Genomic DNA, 22,321 nt, shown 5'->3' with positions numbered 1-22,321 from the left:
GTATTTGTATTTTTGTGACTAGCTTACCTCACTTAGAAAACTTCTCAGTCTTTTTATCTAGTCACTTCCAAGGACTAAAACCATCTTTTGCTCCTATGGAGAGAAAAAAATCTAAAATCTTTAGTCTGGTAATCAGAGCCTTCACTCTGGCATTTATGATACCCGAACTCCTTATCTCCTGGTATTTTTCTGCGGGGCCTTTGCTCTAGCCAGTCTGCCTGGGCTCTTCCCTCCATGCTTTGGTCCGAGTGCCCCCTTTGCATTCCTTTCCCTTTAGCCCCTCATCAGCCTGTCTCTGCCCCATCTGTGTGTCTGGATCACATGCACCCCTTCCAGGAAGTCTCAGGGACCCTCTGGGTCAGGGTGGACTCGGCCTTTTTTTGAATTACTGCATTTTTTAAAATGTGAGAGTCCACACTACCACTGTGCTTTGCATTGTCTCTGGTATTGTTCATTAGGTGTTTCTCTGAAACTGCTTCCATTTTTTCCATAACTAGATTGTGACTTAGCACCATGGGCTCTATTATTTTCATAATAATATTTTCATAATCCATGGGCTTAGCGGAGTGCTTGGTGTGGGGTAGGCACCCAGATGTTTGCTGAAAGAATAAACAATTGTGAATTTCTTCATCTTCTCTGTTTTTCCCCTGACCTGTTAGAGAGTTCAAGTGAATCCGAATGTGAGTCTGATGAGGACAGCACCTGTTCGAGCAGCTCAGACTCTGAAGTTTTTGACGTCATTGCAGAAATCAAGCGCAAAAAGGCCCATCCTGACCGACTGCATGATGAGCTTTGGTACAATGACCCAGGGCAGGTACGCATATTTTTATGTTGTGTTCTTGCTGTGAAGGTTGCAGACCCACACATCACATTTATGACTCCAGGTTCAGAAGATGCATGTTGGCTGGTATGAAAACTGAATTTTACTCTTGGGGTTCTGTGTCATACCTTGAAGCTTATTTCTTTTCAGCTTCAGAGTTCAGTCCAAAGCATAAGCACCAGAGCAACTGTCTCTTGAATCAAGTTTGACGATGTTTGTAAATTCTGTGTTAGGGAGCAGGATAATGGTGCTGCCTCATTAAACCTGCAGTAAATGGAAGGAGACTAATGGTAGGCTGCGGGAGAGAGCACTTGTAGGTCTTTTTAAAAGCAATTCATCTGGAAGGTATCTTGCAGCGATATAGTAAACAATGTCTTAAGTCCTGTAAGACTTCATATTTCTTAGTTGGTAATAGTCACAATTCCTTGTAAGTTCTGTTCCTTGTTAAGCACTTTTGAGCTAATGATGTCATAGCTGGACATAATCATTTTTATTTTTATTTACTGTTTTATTATGAAGTAAAACTTCATACCAAATAGTATCTTTATAAAAGATTTGTACTTTGTAAATATATAATACATATAAAAATAGTATCTTTAATGCACACGAAGTTATTAAGCATAATAAAACATATGCCTATCAAAAGATAATGTGAAATTTATACTTTATAAATAAATGCATACAATTCTATATTAATTTGAATGCCCTTCTGGTTCTTGGTAGATGACAGCTATCTGAATGGTTTTTTTCTTTAGAATTAATATAGGTGGAATGCCTGACAGAAATTTATTTTTGTGATACTTTTTGCTCTCTTGGAATAGACTAGAAATGTTTAAAAATTGTGAAGCATTTTGAGTATTACTTTATGTTATTAACCATGCATATGATCTCTCTAAACAGTTTTAGTGAGTTATAATTCACACACTATGCAGTTTACACACTTAAAGGTGTACAATTCATTTTTTGTTAGTGTAGTCTTGAGATTTAACAGCCATCATAATTTAATTTTGGAACATTTTTGTTTTCCCTAAAAGAAATCCTGTGTCCATTAGTTGTCATACCCTTTTCCCCATATGTGGTCTTCTTAACACTCTGTTGTTCTGTCAAGAAGCCTATCCCTTGGTTTCTATACGTTTCTCCTCCCTTCCTCCCTTCCTTCTTTGAGAGAGAGAGAGAGAGAGAGAATGAGCTGGGAGGGGGCAGAGAGAGAGGGAGAAGCAAGCTCCCTGCTGAGCAGGAATCCAATGCAGGGCTGATCCCAGGACTCTGGGATCATGACTGAGCTGAAGGCAGATGCTTAACCGACTGAGCCACCCAGGTGCCCTTGTATTTTCTTATTTTTATTAGAGATTTACAAAGGCCTTCTGTGTAGTCTCACCCCTCTGTTTACTATGTTTGGTTTGTGTCGTCTGTACAGTTGAGCCTTGTAAAGCCTGAGCTGCCCTGGGGCCCGAGACCCTGGTAAAAGACGGGAATGTAGGATGTCTGTGTGCTTTTCTGGAAATCAGGGAGCACGAAGTGATTTCTGCACTGACCAGCATTTGGAGTGTGTTGTGATATTTGGGTGAAGCCCATCACAACTCGGTTTGCCAAATGTTACTTTGGATAATATCTTAATGTGATTTTTTTAGGTAGCAGTGTTATCCCTCTGCAGTGCCGCCTAAAGCTTTAGGTTTCCCAAAAGGATAAAGAAAGCATTTTTCAGTTTAATATTTGTGTTTGAAGTTTTATTGAGACATTTAGCCCTAGAACTTTAAGGAAATTGGTGTGTTACTTGTTAGTTCCATATACCTACATCTATATATTTTTAATAAATACAAAGAAAGTGAGAAATGGAACTCCGTGTCTCCATTCTTCCAGCTGATGCTCTGGTCTCTGTTTTGATTGAGTATTACCATTTGTATTGAGTAAACTCATGAAACTGGCTTTTAAGGCCCTTTATGATTTGGACCGCAGTTCAGCATCTTTTGTCTTCTTGCTCGTATAAATTCTGTTTAGATGGGTCTCATGTCCCTGGAGCATAACGTAGGCTTTCTTCCCTCCCTTTCTTTCCTCCTGTGTTGCCTCATGTAGAATAGCCATCTTCTTTTTCTGTCTTGTTCGCCCTTCACATTTTGTTCCTTTAAAACCAGTGGTGGGGCGCCTGGGTGGCTCCGTGGGTTAAGCCTCTCTGCCTTCGGCACAGGTCATGATCCCAGGGTCCTGGGAGAGAGGCCCGAATTGGGCTCTCTGCTCAGCAGGGAGTCTGCTTCCCCCTTTCTCTCTGCCTGCCTCTCTGCCTACTTGTGATCTCTCTCTGTCAAATAAATAAATTAAAAAAACAAAAAAACAGTGGTATGGTATAGTTCACATGGACTCTTTCCCTTTTTCTTTAAATTACTAAGTATATCCTATGTATGTTATTTCTCCTGTCTAAAGTAACTATTCCTTGAATACATAGACCCCGAGTTATTTGTCACCCTCCTTCCCCCCTAATGCTTAGCAGTCATCTTTCTATCCAAGAGGCATTCAGCAATTACTCACTCATTCTATCATGTGAGTGTAGTTTATGGCAGTAAAAGGAATTCAGGTGAAAAAGCAGACATTGGCTCACCTGATTAGCATTGAGTTTCTCTGCTTCTGGTAGGATTTTTCCCCCCCTCTGCTTTAGATACCTTTAGGTTTCCCTTTTGGAAACATTTAATCGGCAGGTCACCTTCAGAGCATTGTGTGTTCCTTCAGGATATAAAATATGCTTTTCTTTTGTGAAAGAGTCATTTTTCTGGAATAAGAAGCAGGAGAAACACACTGGAAAGTCGTAGGAGAAGATGGGGGTAAACAGTGCACTGACATTGATATTTTCTGCTTGGCTGCACAAATAACTCGGGAATCCAGCATCGTCATATGGTTTCTCTGTATCAGACAATATAGACAGTCTGCAGCATTATTGGTTTTGGAACATCCGTTTAATCTTCTAGCCGTGACAGCCTCTTCAGAGCTCCTATACTTGTGACATTAAAACCCACACAGTTTCGGAGGCCTCATTGTGCATGGTGTGGATTTCCCCCCCAATAAAAAAGAATTACATTCTGTTTCTGACAGATGAATGATGGGCCACTCTGCAAATGCAGTGCCAAAGCCAGACGCACAGGAATTAGGCACAGCATTTATCCCGGAGAAGAGGTAACTCATTTGGCTTATTATATTTGTAAGTGCTGAGAAGCCAGAAGTAGACAGATGCTGTTGCTGTTCTTTTCCCACAAATGAAATAATACCATCGAAATAGTCTTTTTTTTATCTTCCCTAATAGTCTCCGTTACTGATAATTGGAGAAGAAAAGTACTTGGGTTTTGAGGGGTAGAGTGGAGAATGCTATCAAGGAACTTTAAAAAGTTTTGGAAGATTCATTGTTTAAAACAGGCAGGGTATATTTGAGGGGGTTTTGTTGTTATTTTAAATATCTTAAAACTGTACGCCTGGTAATTTTTTTCATGATTTTATTATAAATGGTTATGAATGGCCTTGGAAAAATGATCTTACTAAGTAAGCTGTGGTAAGGCACATTTTCTCTTCCCTTAGGGATATATAGGTCTATAAGGGTGTGCTGTTATCCTCGTTAGTCTGGGGTCCCCACTAAACTGTGAGTGGCACACAGACTGTTTGACCCCATCCCCTGGTTCATCAAGGACACTCCAAATATGTTTGAGTGAATGAGTTGAATTCTTCATATCATAGAGATTCATGTAACTGCTCCCTTTCAATTATTTTCCCCCCGCCATCTTTTATTTTTATGTTATTAATGGCAGATTATCACTTAATGATCCATCATACTATGTGTAATCATAGTACGTGTAAATCCTTAATTTCTCTGGAAGACTGGTTTGAGACCATAATAGTAAAGAAAATAAAGACTATGAGGCAATGATGGATACTTTTAACTGCTTCTTTGCTTTTACCTCATTTGTCTTTGGGTGTCCGCAAGTGTAGCAAGGGACTGCGACAGGATCTGCACTTCGTGGGTGTCCACGCCTGTGCCTCAGGTGGGGCTCTCTGGAAGCAGGTGCTGCAGTAGAGTTTGCAGTATGAGATGTTTCGTAGGGATCAGGCAAGAAGAGAGTGGAGGCAGGAGAAGTCCCCCTGTGACGGGTCTCATAAAGCCACAATTACTGGAATTGTCTTGCATCAGGCTGGCCTAGCCTTCACACCTTCTTTGCCCGCTGTCCTCAGAGTGGCTGCCCTGGGAAGGGCATGATTTTGGGGTGGGGGCTCTATAGCAGAAGCTGACTCTGAAGGAGCCCGTGGCTGTAGGCTGTCTGCTCTCTCGACAGCTGGGCAGCAGGCCCTTTGAAGGAGGATCTGGGTGGATGGCTGTGCTGGCTGAGAACTGGTGGGAGGCAAGCCCATACTCAGAGTACATGTTTGTTCCTGTGAGACAAACTTCAAGGTGAATGGGGCCTACGTAGCCAACTACCTACTAAGTGGCAGGTTGGTCTTCTCAAGGACTGAGGAGCATTTTGGGGGTTCATCATTGGTCATTGTAGATGGCCTGTTGGATGTTCAGTATTGGCTGTTAGTTTAGCCAAGGTAAGTCAGGTCCCTGATGTTGGGCTCATGAGAATCCTCTGCCTGTGCTGTGGCCCCTTCATTCATGTGCCCAGACTGTCAGCTCTGGGTGCCGACGACTGAGGCTGGCTGGCCCCATCTGGCCGAGTCATTTGTCAGTGAGGTGGTTTAGTACCTCTTCCATGGTCTGTGCTCTTCAGTGTACACCCACACGTGATACAGAGATTGTCGCATTCACTCCCACTTACGTACCCACACATCTACCCCAAGACCTTTTTTGGTTTTAATTAAAAAAATTTTTTTAAGTAATCTCTACATCCACTGTGGGGCTCGAACTCACAACCTCAAGATCAAGAGGCACATGCTCCACCGACTGAGCCAGCCAGGTGCCCCTGCCCCAAGACATTCTTATCCCTGATCTTCCAATCTTTTTCCTTCTAGGCCTCTGACCAGCTGGCATGGCCACTTGCTTCTGCCATGAGTCCATCTATATTCTAACCTCAGTCTACTTCTCTTTCCACACAAAGTGGATGACCAGGTACATTGCCTGAAACTCTGCTCACTAGAAAGACTTTCCCTCATTACTGTCTTTCAGATTCCTCCCTGAATGAGGCTGCATCACAGTCCGTCTTCGGCTTGCTCCCTGACCCCTGACTGACTTATTTGCAAACCCAGCTTGGGCTTTTCCCTCTGCCTTCATCCTTCAGTCCTCGGTCAGCCGCTGAGTGAGGGTGCTGGTGGGACAGGGACACCTGCTCCTGCGGCCTGTTTGTGCCTGCTGCTGCTGCGTGTGCCTGGTTCTGGATGTGCAGGCTCCCATCTTAGGACGGATGGTTGCCGGTCCCTTCCAGACTTCTGCCCGGGTCAGACTGACAGAACCCAGCTCGTGCTGGGCTGTTCAGCCACATGCCTTCCGTGTCTTCCCTGGCCGGTAGCACACTGGTGGTTTCTCAGAGGCATATTGTTGTTCTTCACGGTAGACAGCATGGCTTTGCTCCAGAACACCAGATACCAGCGTTGTGATTCTCCCTGTGTGGCCAGACTCCCCTCAGCATCTTTTCCCACCAGCAATGTAGGATTTGCTGAATTACATGGCCCCCCGCAGCAGGGCTACTTGCGCTATAGCTTGGAACTGCTAGAGCCTTCCACGGGAACCTCACTCCCAGCTGGCAGCCTTCTGTGCCGCTCCAGGACTGGGTGGGCACAGTGTTCCAAGGTGGGGGTTAGCCTGCCTCCCAGAGAGGCCTGCCTGGTGCTGTGCTTTCTTCACTGTAGGAGGTGGAAGATGCAGTGATTTGTCTGTTACTGTGGACTGATGTCTTGGCACTCAGATCCCTGGTTCTTAAAAATGGTTGTGGCTGTGGTAGGCCCCTGAATCGTTGTAGGGGGTCTCCCATACCCTCTGGAGCATGCGTGCTTTGCCGAGGCTTTTAGTTTGATAAACATCGAGTCACAGATGCAGTGAAGGTTCATGTTCCACAGCACGTCCAGAAGGTCGAGAGCGCCCTGGACTGTTGGGGCAGTGAGTGGGAGAAGTAGGACAGCCTGGCAGCAAAGCTGTAAATGTCCTTTCTCTGTGAATGAGAATAGAATGTGAACTGTGTCTTATCCTCATTCTATTGGGATGGAAAAGAATATATTCAGCAAATCACTTTGCATGTGAGGTCCTACGAGTCTGCTCTGAACTGTAGTGTATGGCACAGCTGAGCTTGTGGTAGTCTCTAATTATCCTGCAGGATCCTCCCCCCCCCTCCCGCCCCCGGAAGCCAGATTGATGAATTAAAGATATGATAACACTGTCACCCCTGTGTCTTTTGGATCCTATACCATCCCCTAAGAGTGATCTTGGTTTTGGTGCCTGTGTCAGCGATGGTAGAATTTCGATGGCTTCTCAGAGGCCCACCTTTTCCATTATGATGGCTCTTACTCCACAGAATAAGGACTGTGTGGGGTGGTGCCTCTACCAATTTTGTCAGTTCCAATGAAATGTTTCAGGGGCCAGGGGAAACGCCTCCTGGGCAGATCTGTGGATGCAGGGGACCTACTGGAAACAAGACCTTGACTGAGATTCCTTTTTTTTTTTTTTTTGTTCCTTGGCTTCATATCACCAACTCTATAATGTGTACTGAAGTGATGTACTCAGCCTCTTCTGAGTAACAGTGTTGGTTCAGATGCTCTGTCCAATATTCCTTGAACAATCTCGGTTCCCCTTTCCCCCGTGTACAGTGTTTTGGGTACATGGCCATAGGCCCTTTTGGGGGAGGACAGGGTTGTCATGACCATTTTTGCTTGCAATGGTGTTGTAGGGCCCTTCCTATTATAGATCTAGAACTGGGAAAGGGGTCATGACTTTATTGGAGCAACCTATCTCCAGCCCTTGGTTAACCATTCTTGATTTCGTCTGTTGGTACAAACTAAGTATTACTCTTTTCAGCTGTATTCTATGAACTGCTTCCATGACTTTTTGTGGGCCAGACCCCTTTAGTTGCCACTTGGATCTTGCTGGTTATGATGCTACTATGAGACCCGGCTTCTCACAATTAAGTCCCATCATCTTGACTCCCCTGTTTCAGAGTCCTTTCATCCCCACTGCTGTCAGCAAGCTCTGCTCTGTGACAGCCTCTCTTACAGTCAGCCCTGGCCTGCGGAGGCGGCCACCACTGATCTTCCTAGTGAGGCTGGTGTCCCTTCCCCAGCACATTCCTTTTGGCCCCTAGTAGATGGCCTTGACAAGTCCTCAGGGCCTTCCCATGGAATATGATAATCTGGTATATTTTTTAGTCACAGATAGTATATCCATTCTAATGCGCCCACTTCCTGACTCTTTGAATTACTTCCTTTTCTGTCATGGCAGTTTTGGTATTTTAACTACACTTATTGTGGACCATTGCTTTTTCATGCTTTTAGGAGACATCCTAGTAGGGGGTCCTGGCATCTGGTGTCCCGAATCCTGAATGCTCACAAGTCAGTGAACTCTTCCCTAACCACTTTTATGTTCTGGTGCTTTTGGTCAAGCACTCTCAGCGTCCGGTCTTGTGCAGCCTCCTGCTGCTGGCTCATGCGGGCTAGTTCTTGCAGTTCCTTTGAGATATAATCTCTCCTCGGAGCACCGCCCCCCCCCCAGCTGGGTTATGCTGTGAAGTGACCCTAACTGTAGGCCTGTTGGCCAGGAGGGGAGACTATTTGAGGGGAGGCAGTGTTGCCTTGCAGGGTCTTCCATTGCCTTTAGATACAGTTGAGTCATTGCTCTTAATAGACAGGGTTGGACCACCTCTGAGGGGATGGATGATTTAGAAGGGTCTGGGGAGTTACAACCTGTATGTCTTCATTTCAGGTTTCCAGGTCTTGTCCCTTGGCATAACAGATCTACCCTGTCGGCTGTTAATTGTCTCTGAAGTCCAACCATCTCTGTCCCTGGGTTTGGTCTTGGCAGTGCAGGGGACAGCTTCTTTGTGTGCCTCCAGCAGTCCGTCTGGCTTCCAGTTGCCTTTCCCCCCCTCTCCTGTTACATTTCTGTGGAGCAGTGGTTCTCCAGTTACAGCTTCACCTAGGAACTCCTTAGAAACCGGGTTCTCAGCCAGCCTCATCTGCTGAATCAGAAATCTTAAGGGTGGGAAGCAAGCAGTCTGAGGTAGAGCAAGCCCTCCAGTGATTTCAAGGCACACTAAAGTTTGAGGGACATGGTAGGGCATTAGGGGTGCTTAGCAATAGCCACCTATCCTGTTATCCTGGCAGCACACGTTCTCTCATAATCTTACATCCCTGGTTCACCGCACCTACTTCCACTGGTACACCCTCCCCAGTCATCATCTTTGGGAGTTTTCTGTTGGTCTGCCATCTGATGCTGGGGACTTCACCTCCCACCATGATGGGGTCCTCATTGCCAGTGGATGGTAAGTAATTTCAGCTCCAAAGTCCTATCTTATCTCCTGCTTTCTTGGATCATTCCTGGAGCTACACCCTGGATTCTCCAGAAATAGTTGCTAAGATGAAGTTTGGGTGCTTGATGTTTCTTAGAGAACTTTACCTGTGAGAGAAGGAATGTGTAAGCAGGACTGGACAGAGGATCAGTTGAACTATGAGGCCGCCTCAACAAAGCCCCTGTCAACCTGGTGGTGATCCAAGAAAGGAGAGCAAAAAAAGCATCAGTTTCTGTTTCCTTTTTCCCATCTTGAATTCCGTGCTTGTTCTATTCTGCCGCCTCTTATGTGTCCTTCATTTTTGGTCCCTTCTGTTTTTACTGAGCATATTTAATGGTCCTTTCACCCCCCCCCCATCAAAACCTATTACTTTTAAGATTCCCCCACCCCTTTTTTAAGCACATTGGGAGTTTAGCCGAAGGTCAAGTATTGTGTTATGTTACAAATAAAAGGAAGATAGTCTTAGAAATTGAGATCTAGAAAGATCTTCATGTTACCTGAACCCCTTGTATTGCATGCATGTGAGGAAATATGTTGAGTCCTGGTGATCAGCTGGTCCTTTTTTATTCTTCTAGTTAATGGTGCTGTTCTTCCTACCAACCTGCGAAGGAACACACATAAAACCTCTTTTGTCAGATGCAAATCTAGAAATGTAGTCTGTTTTTAAATAAAAATATTTTGCTACTTTACTTTTAAACTCACTTTTGTTTTCCCCCCTCAGGCCATCAAGCCCTGTCGTCCCATGACCAACAATGCTGGCAGACTTTTCCACTATCGAATTACAGTCTCCCCTCCTACAAACTTTTTGGTAAGTTCCTAACAAAATCATTTCATTTATTTTAAAATGTAAATAAGTTTGATGTGTTCAGATAGGTTAAAATGTGAATAGGCTCAGTACAAATTCAGTTCTTAAATTTTCTTTAAAAAATGTTATTTTTATGTTGATAAAATTGGCCATTCTCATAATCACTCTTATTTTGCTTCCTCTCACTATACTACTTTCTATACCTTTTATCAGTTATGTTTTCAGTACCTCACAATAGCCATATTCATAATAGCTGTGACTTTTGGAGCTCTTCATTGGAACTGTGGAGGTGGAAGAATGTGGAGAACCTTTCTTGTCTCTTAAAAATCAGGGAATAACTAATATATTATCTAGTGACCCAATCAAGAAAGTCTGTTGTATTTATGACAGTAATAATAATACCTAATTATTTATTGACTATGGTATCAGCCATTGCTCTGAATGTTTAACATGTGTTAACTTATTTCTCACAATAAACTGGTGAAGGAGAATTATTATCCCCACTATACAGGTGGGGCAGTAATCTATGTTTTATAGATGAGGTTCAGTCACGTACTGAAGATTATTCAGGTAGTAAGTGGCCGAGTGGGGATTTACACCTAGACAGTGTGCATGACTGTCTGCTGGCCTCCTGTTCTTTATTGTTTTTCACAGTGGAAAGTTATTAATTCTATTACTTCTATCATTGAGAGATTTCAATTTCAAAATTAGACGATTAATAATTACATATTTTAAAAACTTAATCAAGTTATAATTCATATATTGTAAAATTCACCCATTTAAAATGTATTTATTTCCTGATAGAATTCTTTTCACAGAATTGTGAAACCATCACCACAATCTAATTTTAGAATGCTCTCATCATCCATCCTCAGAAGAAACCCTGTACTCATTAGCAGTCAGTTCTATCATATCCCTCAGCCTTCAATAGCTAAGATACTTTCTGTCTCTATCATTAGCCTGTCCTAGATATTTCATATGAATGGGATCCTAGAAAATGTGGTCTTTTTACCTTGTTTCACTCAGCATAATGTTATTAAGATCATCTATGTTGTAACATATAACTTTATTCCTTCTTTTCTTTTTTGAGATTTTTATTTCTCTGTCAGAGAGAGAGAGAGCACAAAGCAGGGGGAGCAGCAGGCAGAGGGAGAGGCAGCCTTTCCCACTAAGCAGGGAGCCCAAACAAGATTTGATCCCAGGACTCTGGGATCATGACCTGAGCCAAAGGCAGACATTTAACCAGCTGAGCCACCGAGGCGCCCCAAACTTTATTCCTTTTATTTTTATTTTTATTTTTTTAAGATTTTTATTTATTTATTTGACAGAGAGAAATCACAAGTAGATGGAGAGGCAGGCAGAGAGAGAGAGAGGGAAGCAGGGTCTCTGCTGAGCAGAGAGCCCGATGCGGGACTCTATTCCAGGACTCTGAGATCATGAACTGAGCTGAAGGCAGCGGCTTAACCCACTGAGCCACCCAGGCGCCCCAACTTTATTCCTTTTTAATGGACCAATAATATTCCCTTGTGTGGATATACTCTATTTGTTCATTAATTGAGCTGATGAACATTTAGGTAGTCTCCACTTTTAGACTGTCATGAATAATGCTGCTATGAATGTTTGTGTAGAAGTTTCTTTCTTTCTTTCTTTCTTTTTTTTTTTTTAGAAAGATTTTATTTATTTATTTGACAGAGAGAGATCACAAGTAGGCAGAGAGGCAGGCAGAGAGAGAGGGGGAAGCAGGCTCCCCGCTGAGCAGAGAGAGCCCAATGTGGGGCTCGATCCCAGGACCCTGCGATCATGACCTGAGCCAAAGGCAGAGGCTTTAACCAACTGAGCCACCCAGGCACCCTTGTGTAGAAGTTTCTATGTGGATGTCTCTCGGGTACAAACCTAGGCCTGGAGTTCTGGATCATGTGGTAACTCTGTGTTTAATGTTTTGAGGAACTACTGAACTGTTTTCCAAAGTGGCTATACCTTCTTTTGTCAGAAGTTCTTTTCATTGTATTTAATTTACACTAGCTTTATTTAGAATTACTGAAATAGAAAGTAATGGTAATATTGACAAAACAACTAATGTACATGAGCATATTCTTTAGCACCTTCCTCCAGTTCTTTGTATATATATATATATATAGGGCTTAAAGATTTTATTTATTTATTTGACAGATCACAAGGAGGCAGAGAGGAAGGCAGAGAGAGAGGGGGGAAGCAGGTTCCTTGCTGAGCAGAGAGCCCGATGCAGGACTCAATCCCAGGACCCTGGGATCGTGACCTCAACTGAAGGCAGACGCTTAACCCACTGAGCCACCCAGGCACCCCTGTATATATATAAGGTTTAAAAGAATAATGTTCAGTACCTGTGTTAAAAAACTGTTTTTTAGGGCCCCTGGGTGGCTCAATCATTTAAGCATCTGCCTTCGGCTCAGGTCATGATCCCAGAGTCCCAGCATTGAGCCCCACCTCAGGCTCCCTGCTTGGCGGGGAGTCTGCTTCTCCCTCTGCCCCTCCCCCTTCTCATGTTCTCTCTCTAGCGCTCTCTCTTGCTCACTCTCTGAAACAAATAAATAAATAAAATCCTTTTAAAAAAGTGTCTTTTAGGTTACTAGTCTTGATAATTAGTTCCATATTTAACATCTAGGATTAAAAATGGTAGTCTGTAAGAATAGCATAAGGAAGAGAATCTCGTATGCTTGAATTAACATTTGTATGTTTTAACTACAGATTCATTTTTCAGATAATTAAAATTTTTCACATCATGTGGGAATTGATTTGTTGCTGTTATGTGGTGGGATGGCTTCTCCTTGGAGGTCCTGGGAATGGAGCTGTGAGGGGTTGAGCCTCTGGTTCCAGAGGCCTTCTAGGCTATTACTAGTCTTGACTATCATGATGCTGAGTCTTCTTCCACTTTGAGCTTTGAATTGACTGTGCTATTGTCTTGTTCTTATTGGAACTTTCCTTAGTTCGGGAATACAGTCAGTAAGAATAGATGTAATAGTATTGTAGGATTAAATAAAACAGGTTCGTAGAAAATAAAGCCATATAGCCTTTTTTCCCCTTTATGATACCCATAATAAACCTTCCTGATGGTCTCAATATGTAAATATTACTGAAGCCAGAGAATTCCGCCTAAAATTAAACTTTTGTATAAAGTTCTCCCTGGTTGTTTAGAAAAATGTTCACGTTGCTTGTGGAGTCCATACATTTCTCCTGTTGGTATTTTTGTGTTCCGATGGATTTCTGTACATGCAAATCGTGTTCTTAAGCTCACACGTTGTGTTTCTGTTTGCTTTTAGACTGACAGGCCAACTGTTATAGAATATGATGATCATGAGTATATCTTTGAAGGATTTTCTATGTTTGCACATGCCCCCCTGACCAATGTAAGTATGTACTAATTGGCTGGCTTTCTCCTTTCCTGTATTCTCTTCCTTCCCTTAATTCTTGTTTCTGAAAGTCAAAAATAAATTTCTTTTCTTCTGACTTTTAAGTAACATTTACTTTGCGTCCCTCTGCGTGAGCTGCAGGAAGTCTGCGGCAGTGTGTGTCGGGGGTGGGGATGTGACATCTGTGCTAATGAGTCACAGGTTTGGTCCACATTAAATGGTGTAAGTAAACATGTGTTAGAATAACATTTTGAGAGTGAAAGATTGAAAAAGAAGGATAAACTGTGGAGTAATGTGTCAAAGCTATTTTGGGTTGGGTGTCCTTCAAAAGGAGGTTGGAAAGTTTTAAGGAGCAGCTATCATCTAGTGTTTGAGCAATAGGAAAAGAAAGAGAGTTATGCTCGGGTCATCTGGAACCTGCATTAATTTCCTACATTCTTCTGTTTTCGAATCCCAGGACTATATCTTCTTTAAGAGATTTTTGTCTGACATACAGATCTGTGATATTTTTATACCAGTATTAAAGTTGCTTTATTGGTAATTGGTTCAAATGGAAGTTCTGTATCTGTGAGTCAAAATCTTGCTGTCTCAAAGCTAACGGTCTTGGGAATTGTCTTATTCTATATTCTAGTTGGACATAGAGTAGAATTTGCTGGCAGCTCAGATTATAGCAGTATACTTTACCCAGTCCAGATGCTGTTAGAGAACTTAAGAAATGATAGCTTTGGTGCATCTGCATCAAAGTAACAGTGTTCTTTAATCCTTTCTGAATTGGTTATAGGAAATTACATCCACAGTTTAAAAAGTTATTTAGGTGTTGTTTACTCAAAACGTGAAGTTCTGTTCCACTGGAGAGTAAGGAACAAAATTTTTGCCTGACTTCATTCCTTTCTGTCCTTCTTTTTTTCTTTGTAATAGACATGATTCTATAGTAGTGGTAGTAATTTAAAACAAATTGTTTTCTTAGTGGAATTTTCCTTATTCCACAATATATTTCATCCTAGAGAATTTTCTGTAGAAGGTGATGACATTCTAAATAAAAACATAAAATTGTTTGATAATACATATTACCTCTACCTCCAGTGTAGACTCTAATATAGAAAAGTGCTTCACATTGGACCTTTTTTTTTTTTTTTAAAGATTTTATTTATTTATTTGACAGACAGAGATCACAAGTAGGCAGAGAGGCAGGCAGAGAGAGAGAGAGGAGGAAGCAGGCTCTCCGTGGAGCAGACAGCCTGATGCGGGGCTCGATCCCAGGACCCTGGGATCATGACCCGAGCTGAAGGCAGAGGCTTTAACCCACTGAGCCACCCAGGTGCCCCTGGACCATGTTTTTTGAGATATAATTGACATACCATCATATTAATTCCAGGTATACTATGTAATAATGATTCAACATTTGTACATAGTGGAAAATGATCACAGTTAAGTCTAGTAACATCCCATACCACACATAGCTATAGAGTTTTGTATTGGACAATTCTTTAACAGTCTTTATGAAAAGGCACTAAGAATTTTTGAAGTTTGATGGTTTTTTGGCCTTTTTTTTTTTTTTTTTAAATGTCTTAGGCACTCAAAACCTTTGTTACACCAGAGCTCATAATCTCAGAGTGGGAAAGATCATTGAAGGTCCTCTAGTCTAGCTCCTCCCACATAATGCATTTTTCTCTTTTTTCCCTCAGTGGGCTTGCAAATATAAATAATTTAGTTACCATGAAAATATTTAAAATTATCTCTAATTTCCTTAGAAGTAATAATAGATCTCATTTAACTTTTAGGATCACCTTAATCAAAGGAGGAAAGCAATGTGGCTTCAGAGAGACCAGGGTTTAAACATTAGTGAATTTCACTTACTAGCTGTATGACTTGACATTTCAATCTTTATAATCCTTGATTTTCTCATCTGTAAGATAGAGGTATTGTAGCAATCTTACCGGTTTCTGCAAAAAATAAATGACACATGAAAAGTGTTTGTCATCGTTTTTGGCATACATGTTGGCACTTTTTTTTTTAAAGATTATATATTAATTTATTTGACAGAGAGAAAGAGAGAGAGAGAGAGAGATCATAAGTAGGCAGAGAGGCAGGCCTAGAGAGAGGGGGAAGCAGGCTTCCTGCTGAGCAGAGAGCCTGATGCAGGGCTCAATCCCAGGACCCTGAGACCATGACCTGAGCTGAAGGCAGAGGCTTAACCCACTGAGCCACCCAGGTGCCTCCATGTTGTCACTTCTTATTTTGGATAAGATGTCAGACAGACTTCTTTTTTTTTTTTTTAAACCGGTTCTTAATATTTATGTGACCTTAGAGAGGTGATTCTTTGAGCGTTATTTAAAGCCTGTCAGCACAAGGCTTGGCACTAAGAGACTGCTAATGCTCAGTTAATTGCAATTGTTACTGTTACAAAATGAAAGATAGGACTGAAAATTCCTGGCTTCGGCATATATTTTATATAAATACTCAAGTTCTCTAAATTTGAGAACTTCACTCTGTAATGGGAAGATAAGCCTCATCATTTATGTTAGAGGTGTTGATAAAATAAATCGAGTTTTAAGCTCAATGTTGTACAGTTCATAGGGATCAGATCCATCAAAGGCCTCTTGAATTTGAAGTAGTCTCCCAGAAAAAGAATTATTAAATCGCTTTACTGATCTGATTCATTTTCTTGCTAGAGAGAGCGTATCAGCAAGAAGGGCATGCAAATGATGGTAATGTTAGAATCTCAACCAATCTACTTCTGACAAGTTTTCTTAAGATCATCTTGAATTGAAGTGGATTGAAAGCCTTGTTGGCTAGGTATAGAGCATCTGGGAGCATTTTATCCTTTTACATAGCACAATTACTATTACTTAGAATACCTGATGTTATTAAGGACTTTGACAACATAACTATAAAGTTATAAAGATACATGTATTAGATGCATAATATCTTATCCCATCCTCAAAAGCGTAAAAAAAAAAAAAAAAAAAAAACCCTGCTTTTAGATGGCTTTCCATTTCCAGTGGCCTCACTGCCCTGGATTTAGCCTTTCAGCACCTGCAAGTAGTAGAGTTCGATATAGAAGTTTCTGGAGGGTTCTTTGTTTCTTTATGGGAGGATGAGCTAAGAGTTAATGTCAGTCAGTCGTATTCAAATAAGTTTTAGGAAATGCTAGGCATTTATATTTTTTGAGTGACCATTGATCTTTCAAAAATTGAGCTTGCCATATGTAGAAAAATGACAAGTTCTCTTTGAGTCTTAGAGAGATAAAAGTGAATAGAAAAGAAGATCTTGGCTTTTCCAGATTTGTGTAGCTCAGAAGGGTTCTGGTGGTATGGATGAGAGCCCAAAAGAAAATAAGGTATGTACAAGAGAAGAGCTCAAAGAAGGAATCCCAAAAAGGGAATCTAGTTGAAACGATATGGGGAAATGACTGTCCTTACATAATTCATCTAGCTGAGTTCCTTTTGTGCATGGTGGATGGAATAACTTTTGCTCTTTCTTTGTCCGCCTCTTGACTTCCCAAGGGCTCTGTCCTTTTCTGGGTGCTCTCTTCTGAGTAATACAGTCTCACCCACAGTTTTTCTTCACATCTTCTGATTCCCACCAAATTGGTATTTATAGCTATGACATGGCTCTGTGCTCCACACACATTTCAGATTGCCTTTTGGACATTACCACCTTGATAGCCCCTCAAGTACCTCACCCTCAACCTATGCAAAACTGAACTTGTCCTCTTCCTCGAATATTGTTTGAGGTACCTGGAGGACACCCTATGAATATCTTTGTATTAATGCCATTGTGGTTTATCTTGTCATTAGGCCAGAAATCTTGAATTTTTCTCTCTTCTTTCTTATCTTTCACTTCCACATCAGAATGGTCATTGTATAATTCAGTAACCTCTCCCATGTTTAAAATTTGCTCCCTTGCTTCCAGTCTTCTATTCATTTGGCTCCTGGGCTTTTTGATCTGACTCCAGTCTGGTCTTCTGGTCTCTTGCCTTGCTCTACTATAAACCATTCCCACACTGTTGACATAAGAGCCCATCCAATATGTAAACTATGATAGTCTGTCACTTAAAGCACTTGGGTGACTTCACATTGCTGTAAGGAGAAGTCCTTAATCCTTAATGTAATTTATGTGATCTGCATCACATAGTTCATACTTTTCCTGTCTAGAACCTCCTTGCTTCTCTCTCTCCATGTATTTCACTCCTGAACAGCTAAGAGATTTTGTCTTCCCTCAGCTCCCTGTTCTCCGTCTTGTTAGAAACTAAACACCTGTTCTTTCCCAACTTAATTCTTCTGGATGGCCTGGAAAATTTCTCCCCTTCTTTGAAGACTCAACTCAAATGTTACCTTCTCTTTGGTTCTTTTGTACTTTATACTATTTTATTTGCTTATGAGTTTTTAATTGCACTTAATACATTATATACATTATATTTTATTTATTATTTACATGCCTGCCTTCCTTTTTAGATCCTTATCTTTTAAAAAAGGTAGGGGCTGTGCCTTATTTTAGAGTAACTACGGACGTAACACAGGTTATTAACAAAGGATAGGTATTTAACAGTATGAATAGTACACATATTTGGAATTCTCAAATATTTTTAAATAATTATAATAATAACTTAAAAATAATCATGGCCTTAGTATATCACTTCAGTTCATTTAGAACTCATTACTGCAATATTGAAAATGGATTTCTTATTAAAGTTAATTATAAATTTCATTCAGATTAGCCACTATCTTAAAAAAAAAAAGAGAGAAAGGGAAAAGCACCAAAGAACTAAACTTTATTTCTGAGAAAAAGATTTCCAGTAGATGGCATTGTAAGACTATTTTTGTTTTTCTTGCCATTCCTTTTGCTGGTAGAATTAAAGTTGTTTCTTTCTGATTGCTGTGGTTTATAAAAATGATTAGATCTATATAAAATCATCTTATGGACAGATTGAATGGCCAGAAAACCTACTTAACACATCTCTAGGCTTCTGAGTCTATTCTTTCTGCCAGCTTGTCTGCTAAGCCACTTTAGTAACCTCACAGGTTCTCTCTCATTGTTTCCTTCATTGAAAAATACACTTATGGGAAACCCATTATGTGTAGGCATGGGGCTAGCATCTGATGACCGAACAAGATAAATATGGATTTATTTCCTCTGGGCCTGCCTTCATTTTCACACAGACCCTGAGTATCAGACCACGTACGTAATGAGAGGTGGATCAGAGCTGTGGTCTAGAGCAAGATGTTATTGCCAGCTACCTTAGGCAAGGTACCTGATGCCACTGCCTTAGCTTTCTCCCCTGTACAGTGGGGATAGTAGCTGTGCCTATCTGATGGGTGTGTTTTCATGTGCGCCCCTCTGAAGCAGCACGACGTTGCCTGGCCCAGTGGGTATTAGCTATTAGCACCGTCATTACCAGGGTTGCTTTTGCTACAGAGCGGGATGCGCAGCCCGAGTTGAGTGCGCTTTGGTGACTAATGCATCCATAACCGAGGGGTTGTCATCCTGCTATCCCTGATCTACTTGAAGAGCTAAAGATTCTGAAAGATTAAGAAAACCTGAGAAAAAGAAATGTTTGACTGTGGTTTTATCAGTACCTTAGAGGTGATATGTTTGGTTTTGGTGGGTTCTTATGTTTTTGTGTTGCTGCTGCTAAAACAGTTAAGCACCAACATTATGCAGGTTTCCTATAGAAGCTGGGCTAGCTGGGTTCTTGCCATTCATATCCTGCAGTTGTGGTCAAAGCTTCATGTTCAGTACTGTTAGCAGCTTGGATTCAGGTGAAGCCTTCTCATTTGGTTCATGGCCTTGTGGGCCAGAGAGCAAATACATGTGCACTGGGAGCCTGCAGGAGGGAACTACAGAACTGAACCTCTCATTCTTATTGCAGATTCCACTGTGTAAAGTAATCAGGTTCAACATAGACTACACAATTCATTTCATTGAGGAGATGATGCCCGAGGTAAGAGAAAAGATTACTTAACCGCCTGATGTAGTTTGCTCTTTTTGCTTATTTCACACTTAAATCTTTAAACCATTGAACTTGGCCAGCTCTGGCTGTTTGCCATAAGAATGCCCCCAAAGAATGGTGTTCACTGTCGAAAGGGTCAGTGAGCTATGGTTCTAGGAGCAAGGTTAAAATTTGGATCATTTTCAACTTCTATTGACCTATTTTTGAACTTAATTCTCGTCTTGCATCTGCTGATTCTAACATTACATCTGTTTCCAGTTTGTTTTGGATAGAGGACAGATTCTGGCTACTGGTCGTTATCAGAGGGGAAATTAGAACAGTGAAACCAAATCTGATAGCTGTTGGAATAATCTTATTCATTATCTCCAATGACAAGATCAATGCTTGGTTCATTTTTCTTCCCATGTTATTTACATATTTTTCCTAATTGTTTTTCATTGCAGATGCTCAGCAGCAGATTTATCTAAATATATGCAAGAGGTTTAAAATTCCAAAGCAAGATTAATGTGAATCTCAGAATGATTCATTGCCTGATCTTGAATTTAGTGGTGTCAACAAATCACACTAAGAAATAACAACTAGACAGCAAACAAGCTTGTGCACTTAACATTTGTTGAGTTGGGGTCGATTTCCTGAGCCCCTGGCTCTTCTTGCAAGCCTTGTTTAACAGTGAAGCTCTGTCGTGGGCAGTGGAGCACTGAGGGGGATTGATGAGCGTGACACACAGGCCTAGTTTGCACCTGTTTCATTCCGAGCACGTGCTGGTAATTGTACCTGTCTTTCAAAAAGAATTAAAGAGAAAGGGCCGCCCCTTCATTCTCCAGCTTAGAAGGGCTTTTTTGCTTCCTTTTGATTTTTAAGGTCATAAGCCTTCATTTGCTATTGTAAAAGTTGATGACTTCTGGCGTGATCTCACACAGGGTGATTTATGAACCCTGAGCAAGACAAGTAGGAGGAAGAATTATGAGACAAGTCTCACTTGTAAATATATCATCTGTTAAGCTTGTTTGCAGGAGAAATTTTGGTACAAAGTCTTGTAGTTTTTCTTAGCCCTCTATTTGCCTTTATTAAGAATTTGAACTTTTTCACAAAACAGACTGAGGGTTGCTGGGGGGAGGGGGGTTGGGAGAAGTGGGGTGGGGTTATGGACATTGGGGAGGGTATGTGCTACCGTGAGTGCTGTGAAGTGTGTAAACCTGGCGATTCACAGACCTGTACCCCTGGGGATAAAAATATATTATATGTTCATAAAAAATTAAAAATTAGGAAAAAATTTGAACTTTTTTTGGCACAGAAGATCTCTTTTTATGGTAATTGTAATGGTGATTCGGGGTGTGTTCGAAGGGTGAGAGTAAGCAGGGGTGGGATGAGGGGTCAAACCTAGAGGAGCCGACCAGTGTCGTGTGCATGTGTAGTTTAAATTAACAAAAAATCCCCAGGAAATTCTGATTCTGAAATTTAATTGGCTGGAAAAATACAATGAGATTTTAGTTTTTAAACTTCATGTTTTATTTGTATGTTTGCAAGGACTAAGTTTACATTTTTGTAGGAGTGCTAATGGCAGTATTGCCTGCTTCATGTATGTCTCAAGTCAATGAACTGTTGTAGGACAGTGGCCAAACTTCTTGGGAAATTACATGGTTTTAGTATGGGTTTAATACACACTTTTAAGATGCTTGACTAGAACAAGTGGAACCTCAGTCAATATACATTTACAGTAATACAGTAATTTGATTTTGATTTATTTTTCAGAATTTTTGTGTGAAAGGACTTGAACTCTTTTCATTATTCCTGTTCAGAGATATTTTGGAATTGTATGACTGGAATCTTAAAGGTAAATAACAAGATTTAAAGAAAAGTATAATGCTTGTAGAAGAACGTTGTAGTATATGTAAAAACTTGAAACAGTGGGGAGACAGTTGGAATTCCTTTTATTTTTTAAATATTCAGGGAAAAGTATGTTATTCCTAGAATCAGCTGCTATCATTTGACGTGATAAGTTCTTATGGGTCTTATTTTAAATTTTAATAAAATTTGACAGTGGTCATTACCTAAGATTACCATTGTCCATTACTTAACTGATACCTAAAAAGATGATATCAGTTACTATGAGTAATTACCTTGATTTATGTACACTAGAGAAAATCTCAGTAGTTAATATTTTAAATCTATTGAACTTTACTGTAATAAGCTTCTTTCAAGATGACAGTATATTAAAATAGAACTTCAGTTAGCCTTCAAAACACACATATACACTTTGAGCTACATCAATTCAAATCTTGGTTCTTAGATAATCGTTCATTCCTTTGGAAGTGTTTGTATTCTAGCAGACATTGACTGACTTATTTTTAAAACAGTGTGTTGATGAATGGCTTTTCAAACCAAGTTTTTAATAGTATTTGTTTCTTTCCCCCCAGTGGTATTGATTAAAATAGAAAAGAATTAAAACACAAGCATTGTATATCATTCAGTAGTTCAACTATAACAAAAATCTTTATATTTTTGGACTTCTTAAAAAGTTTTACTGCGTATGTCATACACAAGGTATATATCCTTGGGGCCTTTATTCTCCTCTGACTTCGGGTAGTCCCCTCACTGCAGTCTTCATTGGCTGTTTGTGGCAGTTATCACATGATTGATTGAACTGTTGGGGAGAAGAAGGGGTGGTGTTTTTTTTATGTCCCTACTTTTCCGGTGGTGTTTCTTTGTGGTTATCATAAATCTTAGGAATTAAGCCACAGTGTTTGCTTTCTAAGGCTGTTTTATTTATTTCTTCTTTCCTTTTCACTTGTTTGCTTTAGGCCCTTTGTTTGAAGACAGCCCTCCCTGCTGCCCAAGATTTCATTTCATGCCACGTTTTGTGAGATTTCTTCCAGGTAAATCTTTTGGTTTGTC

At 40.8% G+C, this 22,321-nt stretch overlaps 1 protein-coding gene across 5 annotated transcripts in view; it reads left to right on the top strand.

The window, feature by feature from the left end:
* DROSHA (drosha ribonuclease III) overlaps positions 1-22,321 on the top strand; it is a 119,960-nt gene that overhangs the window by 19,668 nt on the left and 77,971 nt on the right. For all 5 annotated transcript variants that reach the window (XM_059416946.1, XM_059416949.1, XM_059416950.1 and 2 more), the window contains 7 exons: positions 660-814; positions 3,902-3,982; positions 10,004-10,090; positions 13,384-13,470; positions 19,346-19,417; positions 21,179-21,260; positions 22,228-22,302. In XM_059416946.1, coding sequence (XP_059272929.1) covers positions 660-814; positions 3,902-3,982; positions 10,004-10,090; positions 13,384-13,470; positions 19,346-19,417; positions 21,179-21,260; positions 22,228-22,302 — 639 coding nt within the window. The remainder of the gene's footprint in view (positions 1-659; positions 815-3,901; positions 3,983-10,003; positions 10,091-13,383; positions 13,471-19,345; positions 19,418-21,178; positions 21,261-22,227; positions 22,303-22,321) is intronic.

The sequence above is a fragment of the Mustela nigripes genome, chromosome 12, assembly GCF_022355385.1.
Source record: "Mustela nigripes isolate SB6536 chromosome 12, MUSNIG.SB6536, whole genome shotgun sequence".
In the NCBI taxonomy this organism is placed as follows: domain Eukaryota; kingdom Metazoa; phylum Chordata; class Mammalia; order Carnivora; family Mustelidae; genus Mustela; species Mustela nigripes.
Note: the sequence above shows the minus strand (reverse complement) of the source record. Positions and strands in the feature narration are given on the sequence as shown.